Source organism: Zingiber officinale, chromosome 1A (genome assembly GCF_018446385.1).
Source record: "Zingiber officinale cultivar Zhangliang chromosome 1A, Zo_v1.1, whole genome shotgun sequence".
Classification (NCBI taxonomy): Eukaryota; Viridiplantae; Streptophyta; class Magnoliopsida; order Zingiberales; family Zingiberaceae; genus Zingiber; species Zingiber officinale.
Window position 1 is genome coordinate 16,186,832 of NC_055987.1, and position 9,492 is coordinate 16,196,323.

At 39.2% G+C, this 9,492-nt stretch overlaps 1 protein-coding gene across 1 annotated transcript; it reads left to right on the forward strand.

Moving 5' to 3' along the window:
• Window positions 1–5,827: 5,827 nt before the first annotated feature.
• Window positions 5,828–6,591, forward strand: LOC122019829 (histone H4). Its single transcript, XM_042577379.1, has 2 exons — window positions 5,828–6,209; window positions 6,359–6,591. The coding sequence occupies exon 1, from the start codon at window positions 5,879–5,881 to the stop codon at window positions 6,188–6,190; it is 312 nt and encodes a 103-aa protein (XP_042433313.1). The 5' UTR covers window positions 5,828–5,878; the 3' UTR covers window positions 6,191–6,209; window positions 6,359–6,591.
• Window positions 6,592–9,492: the final 2,901 nt, after the last annotated feature.

Sequence of the window (9,492 nt, forward strand, 5' to 3'; positions counted from 1 at the left end):
CAGGTATCATTTAGCTAAACTAAATATCAGGACCAAATAAATAAACCTATTCCCTTTCTGATTAAGGAACCCCAAATTGAATCAATCCAAAGTGGTCATCTAAACTCCAATTGTGATAACCCAACCACAATCTCAACTAATATAATCCATTTTTATCATCTCTACTAAACATCCAAAACTAATCTTACATAATTCATCTGCCTCACTTAATCCAACTCCAAAATCAAACCATAACTCACCTCAATGTATGAATAATAAATCAGATGCATTCACCCCAGCAAGAACACCTAAACAATCACAAATCCATAAATTCCAAACCTATACAATCTGATATCAGAATCTATAAGGAATCGTGTAATCCAATTTAAAACTTAAACTCAACAACCTTACCTCCAAAACCGGATGCCCCAACTGATGATTCGCTACTGAAGAATGTCGCTGCTGGAAAATGGCAACCGATGCTAAGTAGAGCTGCTGTCACCCAAACTGACATTCCAAATCAACACTATATAAACTTCCATTACCTAAATTCTCTACTAGGGTTAACAAATTACCTCTAGACGTGCAACAAGGAGACCTCGTGTAAAGGTACTGTTCAGTCAGTGCTCAATTGATCGGGAAATGGATCTAATTTCTCCTGTCGGCCGATAATGGATCTGCTCTGGCTATGATAGGGGAAAAATTGGCAGCGGTGGATGAAGCGGCCGGCTTAGATGAGGCGAAAAGCGACGACCCCAGCCACGCTCCCTGCTCTCGGCCGAATCCACCCAGTGCGAGGCGTCTCAACTACAGACAAGGACTGTGGAACAGCGCTAGGGAATGGCGATGTTGGATCTAAACTGATGAGGCAGCGACATCGAAATTGAGAGATGCAGGAGAGGAGCAGCCCAGCAACTACTAGCCGGCAATGAATTGGGAACACGACCACCGACGATCAAAACGGAATGGTGGCGTCAGGCTATGTGGTCAGTAGCGACGCAGAGAAGAGGGAGGTGGCGATGGATCGGATGGAGTGTGAGGCGCCGACTTATCTAGGGCACGACGTCGAAATCGGAAGAGAGGAAAGGAGGTGGCAGCACCAATAGAGATCAGGAGAGGACCATGATAGCTCAGTGTTGACCGGAGCTAGGCACAGCTTGACGAGGCTTCAGCCGGCGACGTCGGGCAGTGGACGACGATGAAGAGGAAGAGGAGAGGTCGGCACGTTTTGGGAAAGAAAGGGATCGGCGGAGAAAATAGGAAACCTTGGTTTATAAACTTAGGGTTTAATCAATGTAACCCTAGGTTAACTCCTCAATCAACTCCCACTTAATTGGGACCCTAAAGAGGCTTTCCCCTAGCTCAATAATTGATCCCCTTAAAATACGTCATACGAGCTCCGATTAAATCCCAGAAAATTCCTAAAAATTCCTGAAAAATCCAATAAGATTATTTTTCCAATACCCTTATTATTTAATTATTATCTGAGCACTGTATTTTATATTACCGAACTTAGCTGTTATAAAAGGACTATTGACGATCAAAGTGAAGAGCCACGTCGTAGCAAACGGATTAGAGTTGAGAAATCGTTCGGGCCAGATTTCATGACTTTCATGTCAGAAATGGAACCAAGAACATTAAGTGAAGCTCTCTCTAGACCCGATGCTCCAATGTGGAAAGAAGCTGTCAATAGTGAAATTGAGTCTATCATGAATAATCATACTTGGGAATTAGTAGACCTTCCTTCTGGTAATAAACCATTAGGTTGTAAGTGGACACTAAAACGTAAGTATAAAGCTGATGGATCAATTGACAAGTATAAGGCTAGACTTGTAGCCAAGGGGTACAAGCAAGAGGAAGGCCTTAATTACTTCGATACATACTCACCGGTGACAAGAATTACGTCCATACGAGTGCTAATAGCCATTGCAGCAACTATGACCTTGAAATACATCAAATTGATGTTAAGACTGCGTTCTTAAATGGTGAGTTGGAAGAAGAAATTTATATGGAGCAACTCGAAGGGTTCATGGCTCCTGGAAATGAGAAAAAGGTGTCGACTTTTAAGTCGCGGACTTAAGCGACTAAACAATGGCACAAAAATTTGACAAAGTAATGTCACGAATTCGAATAAATGAATGTGACAAATGCATTTATGTCAAAACACACATGAAGGCTATGTAATTGTCTGTCTATACGTAGACGACATGGGCAGTAATCATGATGTAATCATGACTACAAAGAAAATGTTGATGAAATTTTGATATGAAAGATATGGGTCAAGGATGTTATATTAGGAATTAAAATTCTCATCGAGGGATAGTTTTAACACAATCCCATTACAGAATCAGTGAAAAATTCAATACGATCATCTCTACTGAAAACACCTATGTATCTAAGTCAACACTTAGCGAAAACCATGGTGAGATCATATCATAGATTAATATTCTCAATAATAATAGCGTTTGATGTATCTCACACGCCCGTCTGTTCGAGGTACGTCGGTCCAACAACCGAGTCATTCTGTAATCCAAACGACACCCATGAAAGCATTGATGCGAGTTCTCGGATATTTAAAATATACTACTATGGATTACATTAAAATATCCGTGTTATGTTGGAATATTGTGATGCTAATCGGATCGAATACAAAGACTCCAAATCCACTAGTGGATATGTATTCCACGATCGGGGGGCATCTTGGAACTCCAGTTCGCAGATTGGCCAATATGTCAACTGAATCGAGTTTATAGCACTAGACAAAGTGAGGAAGTTGAATTGGAATTTCTTGGAAGATATTCCGAACTGGATAATCCATGTGATAGTCAATCGGAGATTGGAAGGGGAGTAATATGTATAATGGGAAGTCACGATATAGACATAATACCATTAGGCAGTTGATCTCGAATGGAGTGATTGCAATTGACTATGTTAAGTCCAAAGATAATTTGGCAGATCCTCTAACGAAGGGGTTGAGTCGAGATCAAGTATACTGCTCATCAAGATGAATGAGATTAAAAATCTACAACTGAAAACGACTATAGCGGTAACCCAACCTCTTGGTTCAATGAGACAACGAAGTTACAGAAGTTGTGGTCCAGCACATTAGATAGTTTATCTCTATCCCAATCCTAAGATGAATTTGTGCTGTCCTACATCATGTAGTGAGGTTAAGCTTATGCTTTTAGTGACTTCTATACCTGATAAGGTGGAGTATGGTAGGATACTCTTGATAGAAGTGTCACCTATGTGAGTGTGAAGATAGGCCGCTTCAATGAAACACTCATGAATCCAAGATGGTATCTATGGCCGAAACGGAACCAACCATGAGAACCTAAAGTAGGTGAGATAGATCTCTGTGTGGGTGTTATTGTCTAAGTATACACCAACAGCTGAACAGTTCAAGATATCACGTTCACTGCGTAGCCTAGTATACTCGATAGCATTTCACTACGGAAGGTTCAAAGCCACAAGCTACCTCTCCCGATGCAGTGACTTATCGATTGGACTCTTGTAAAGTGTCAGCATGCATACACGCATTGCATTAATTTCCATTCATGTGGGGGATTGTTGGATATTGGGGCCTTAAATGGACCAAAATGATTTTGAGGAAGGAAGCCATCAATTGTTGAAAGTCGTAATTGACTTCAAAATTGAAATCTACGATTCGCGTAGATAGATTTAGACTATTAATTTGCTCAAAACCGATTAAGGGTGAATGAGAAATTAATGTTTAAAGTCGGCCCAAAATAACATTTATTATTCATTAATAAAGTGCATGGGAGAATAGTCCCACATTGGAAATTCTCGATGTGTATTCTCTACTTATTAATGAAGATGTGTTAATGGAGTTAACATAAAAATAAAAGGACAGGTGCTCCCTTAGCCCAGGGCGAGCAGGTCACCCGCACGTGCGCACGTGAGCACGTGCGCAATGGGCGCCGCACTTTGCACACCTATGCGGCATCCTCGTGGGCAAAGGGAGATGACTGGATAGTTGACTTAGGGAATGGATGGCTACCGTTGATCAACGTTGATCAAATAGGTATGATGGATCGCTTGTGATGCGATCTAGAGCATTGGATCGCAAAGAGTAACGATCTGACGGCTTGGGATGAGACTTGATCTGAAGCATCGAATCAATGGATCCGTCATGGCCGATGACAATAGGCGGACGTCGCACTCTCGGATTGCGTGGATGAGATTGAAGTGGGCTTGGTGAAGGGTTACAACCCTTCAGAATGGATGATCTAGATCGATCCAGCCCAAGAAACACATCCACTCACCCAAAGGACACTCAACCTCTTCTTTCAATATAAATAGAACCCTCCAGATGATGGAATATTCACTCAATCCTCTCTTCTCTTCCTCAAGCATTCATCTCATCTTGTGCATTCAAGAGTCCAAGAAGTCTACTAGAAGGTTCGCTGGTCTCGGAAGTCAGAGTGCTACGATTCCGAGACATTCGTCGTCGTTGTATCTTGGGAACGAATTGCAACAATCCGTTAAGCACCGTAGCGGAGCAATATCGTTTACGAAGATAGTGTCGAACACTAGCTTCGACGATCAGTTTGCATACTCCAGAAGCTACCCAGGGACAACAGTTTCCACTGTCATTCAAATTAGAGAAGTGAAGCGACCTATATATCACTTCCCTTTGGCTCAAGTCCTAACACTATTTACAAGTTTATAAACTCTTTTTTCACTTGTCCTAGATGATCTAAGGAAAGATGATATGAGATATTAAAATGAACAAAAGTTCTAGTGGGATTGATTTTAAGACAAATACCTTAGAGCGATCCTCGATTCAATAGTTTGACTCTTTTTACTAAGTTTAATTTATAGGTGATAAAAAAAGATGATGCAAAACATTTAAAAGATTATAAATTCATAGTGTATGTTAATGCAAAATACTCTAAGCCGTGATACAACTAAATTATTTTAATATGTTTGCAAAATATTTTAGTAATACTTTAGATACTCAATAAAGTGCGCATGGAGCTCAAAGAGCTCTGTAGAGTTTGGTTAGTGATTGACTTGATGCAGTTGACTTGATAGTTAAAAGGTCTATAATGGGATATATAGATCGAGATCAATAAATAATAATAAGAGCCATCTAAAAGATTAAATTTTTAGCAATACAAATTATCTTTGAAGAAAAGGTTGAAGAGTTAAAGAGAGAAATCATTGGCCAAATTAAAGAAGTGAGGGCCAAGAAATGAGTTTGTGGGCAATATGATATAGATGATCTAGAGGTGAAATCCTGAGTTGTTGGAGATGTGGAAAATTCGGATAAGTGCGCTATATTTATTTATTAGTTAGTATTAGATGTTGAATTCTTCGGACGAATTAATCTTGGAAATAATGAATTCAGTCATACGGAAATTTTTTATTAGTTATCACCATAAATTCAGAAATATTCATAACGAAACTCTAAGTTTATTATTATACTTGAGAAAAGTATGTTATAATAAGTCTAACAAAAAAGCAAATCATAAATATTTAAAATACTATATAAATGAGGTAGCCCGCGGCTACGATAAATGCTAACTTACCAACGCGGTTCTGATGATCTGAACCAACAGATGGACCGAACCAAGTAACCATGTACAATTCGCGCCAATTGGAACGCGCCAATTCGCGGATTTTGCTTTTCGTAAAGTCCGCGTATAGCGGGCGCCACGATGGATCGTCGATCCGCTCACCATCGTTTCCACCAATGAACATCAGAAGTGACTAATCGAACGGACAGAAAACAAATTAGTCTCGTCCCACGGATCGCCTTCCATCCAACACTCCAGTTTGCGTTCGTCGTTATATATGCAAACCGATGCAGACCATCCGACACGCGTTCCGCATCCTTGTCCCAAATCGATTACAACTCAGAATCAGATCGATTATGTCGGGCCGCGGGAAGGGAGGCAAAGGGTTGGGGAAGGGCGGCGCCAAGCGCCACCGCAAGGTCCTCCGCGATAACATCCAGGGCATCACCAAGCCCGCCATCCGCCGCCTGGCGAGGAGGGGCGGCGTCAAGCGCATCTCCGGCCTCATCTACGAGGAGACCCGCGGTGTCCTTAAGATTTTTCTCGAGAACGTCATCCGTGATGCCGTCACCTATACTGAGCATGCCCGCCGCAAAACTGTCACTGCCATGGATGTCGTCTACGCCCTCAAGCGCCAAGGCCGCACTCTCTACGGCTTCGGCGGCTAAACGTCAATATGGCATAAAGGTAGTGCCTGATAGAATTGTAATCACAATCTGTCAGTGTTAGATACAAAATATTGAATATTGCCGTTGCTGAACTTCATCACATTGCCTCCTGTGGAAATCCAAGCATTTGTGTCACCTTATCCCATCCGGCATTTTCGTCCAACGCAGGTTCATGATGCAGATGCACCCCTACACCCCTACTGCGTTCAAGCGGCGACCATAGGGTTACGAATTGGAGGTGGCAATGTATTTTCTTTTCTTTTATTTTTTCTTGGTAATGCATGTATCTGTTCATCGTATTAATCGGGGATGTGATTGATCCGGTTTCAAAATAAAGTTTGTTATGGACTATCATGTAAACTGCAGGTGAGTTTTAGTGGATATTTTATGATTGGGATTCACATCTTCAGTGCCTAATTCTATGTTTAGATGGGGGAGGAGTTTCATTACTGGGAAGGGAAGGAAGGGTAATTTTTTTATATTCTAAATCAGGGGTAAGAGAATAAGAGTTAAGGAAGGATAAAATTTTCCTGTCTCTCATTTCTTTTTTTTTTTTCTCATTTCTAAACAAAATTAAGTCTCTTTGGGATTGTTTATTGATCAGTGTATTAGTTACTGTTAACTTAAAATTTAGAATTTGAATTTAAATATTTTTTTTCATGTGGTTGTCATTATTTTAAAAATTTGTAGTTATTTATGATTTATTTTTTTTTTATATTAACTTTGGGATCAGTGGAGGTATTAGGAAGAGCATAGTTATCTTTTTAAACAAAATTAAAAGTTATTTTATTTACTTATCCTTCTTTTATCTTCTCTCAAAAGTCTGTAAAATGCTTGTCTCACTTTTGTGTGTTAGTTTGGGGATGGATTAGAGGCATTAAGGAGGAACGAATTGTCTTTTTTTAATATATAAGAAACTTGTCTCACTATTTGTTATTATTTTGATCTAATAGTAAGTCATCAAACAATGAAGGAATTGATGTCTGTTTTTCAAAGATCGTGATGAGAGCATGGTAGATGAATCTGGATTGATCATTTTGACTTTTAAGCAAAGATTTACTTGAGATATAAAAGGGCATCTTTAATAGGAACGGTAAGAGTTTTAAATTAACTTTTTTTATAATTTCAATTTGCACATTAATAATTAATAATATGAAAGTTTATTAAAATATTTTTAATAATTAAAACTTTAAATATTTTTTTAAAAATCAAATTTATAGCATGGTAATGATTTTATACATATTATATTAATGTTAAGATAAAAGAATAAGTTTAAATTTTTATTCTTCAACTAAATCTTATTTTTATAATTATTTAAGATTTTTTATTTAACTTTTTAAAATTTATATACCAATGTAAAATGTTTTAACAAATGATTTATAGAATTGAAAAGAGTGTAGATTTTTCTGTACTTATTTTCTCTAGAGTTTATATAGTGATTAGAGTATCTTCTTAAGTATTTATATAGTTGTTAGAGAGTATTTTTTATATTAGACAGTATATTTTTCTTCATCTTTCTTGTATGAATTAGTAAAATAATCAAATTCGACATATGTTAGTTGTCTTTTTATTTACTAAACATCATATGTTTAAAAGGGGATATTCAAGAGGTTAAATCTGACAATCATTTGACTATTTTTTTATTTATTCAGTGGAAGTTCCATGTATTTTAGAATATTTCTAGTCATTGTTAACATCTTCTTAGAAAAAACAACCTCATTAATAAAGTGGTTATGTTGTCTCTTTATTCACATGCCCTCGTGTTTCAACGGATTCATGTAGGGTGTGAGCCTAATTCAAGGATGAAGAAATGAGGCCAATGTTGAGTGAATAATGTTTTTTTGTGTTAAATCGTTAAGATACTAGGGGGGGGAATCGAGAGTACACTGCGGATAAAAAAAAGGTTAGAAAGAGACAAGTACGCTCTAATACAATTAATTTTTTATTTGATTCGGAACCTTCGACGACTCCTACTCTAAAGTCCACACTCATTGAATGTTTCGTTGGACAATTCACTAATAGTTCGAAATGTTACAAAATTGAAGTACAAGAACTATAAGAAAATGTTACCGACAATAGAGAAAATGGATATAACTTGATTGTTGGTTGTCGGAGGGGTGTTACAACATCATAGGAGCTTTTTCAAAGTAACGCACAAGAATGAAAGTCGTAGCACTTGATGTTCTGAAGCTGCTGGTCCAAGGCTGCCTTTATAGCCCCATCCGGGCGCCCGGATCCCCTCCATGGCACTTGGACTTGTGCTGACGTCGCGAGCTCTCGTCGAAACTTCATTTACGAAGTTTATCTATCTCCGGGAGTTTGGACTGTTGACATGGATTGGCCAGTCGTCGCCCTTCAACTTAGCTTCTGGATGAATTTTCTAGTCTGACCGCCTAGATCAGCTCTGGGCGCTTGGACTGCTTGGGTGCCTGGACCAACTCCAAGTGCTCGGACCGCCCGAGTGCCTCGACCGCATGGGTGCCCCGACCGCCCGGGTACCTTGACCGCATGGGTGCCTCGACCGCCCGGGTGCCTTGCTAGGCACCTGCCTGATGAAGTGGGTCTGTGGATCAACTTCGGGCAATCGGAGTTTGGGTGCCCAAATCCCTTCCGGACGCCCATAGCAATCTTTTATAGTCTTCTATTTTTTATAAAAAAGAGTTAGTTCAGACAACTAAAATATGTTTATCTTGCAAAACAAAGTTAGCACGATAAGGTAGTAGTAATAAGATCTCGTCTTCTTGAGGTTATGATATAGTCAAGGTCTAAGTTTAGGTTTCCCAAATGGATCTAAGCAGGATCGACGTCTATTGTTCACTCAACCGGGAATGCGTCCTCACTGAATCTCTCCTTTAGTTGCTTATCTTTTACTTACCAACTACAGTCGCTTGACTTGTTTTTGACTCATCAAGTTTTCTCGTCAGTTGTCAGGTCTCGCAGACCCTACTGGATTTCGGTCGATTGTCAGGTCTCACTGACCCAACCGGACTTCCCGCCAGATATCGGGTCCCGCATACCTATTTGAACTTCGCACCAGCTATCGGGTTCTGCGGACCTAGCTGTATTTCAGCCTGGTGTTAGGTCCTTCAGACCCGTCTTCTCCTGCACAATTGGTAAAGCAATTAAACCACAAATACTCTAACTTTAATCTATTTGTCATTGATCAAAATGTGAGTTAGATCATTAGTGCAAATTACATAAATAATCTCGCCCTTTTTGATGTAATGACAACCTAGGTTAAAGTTAGAAAAAATTTAATATTGAAAGACAATATGCAAAATGCAAATAAATGATCTAAGTTA

Bases quoted from the DNA above. Each gene is read 5' to 3' on its own strand.
- LOC122019829 (XM_042577379.1), top strand. From the start codon at position 5,879: ATGTCGGGCCGCGGGAAGGGAGGCAAAGGGTTGGGGAAGGGCGGCGCC.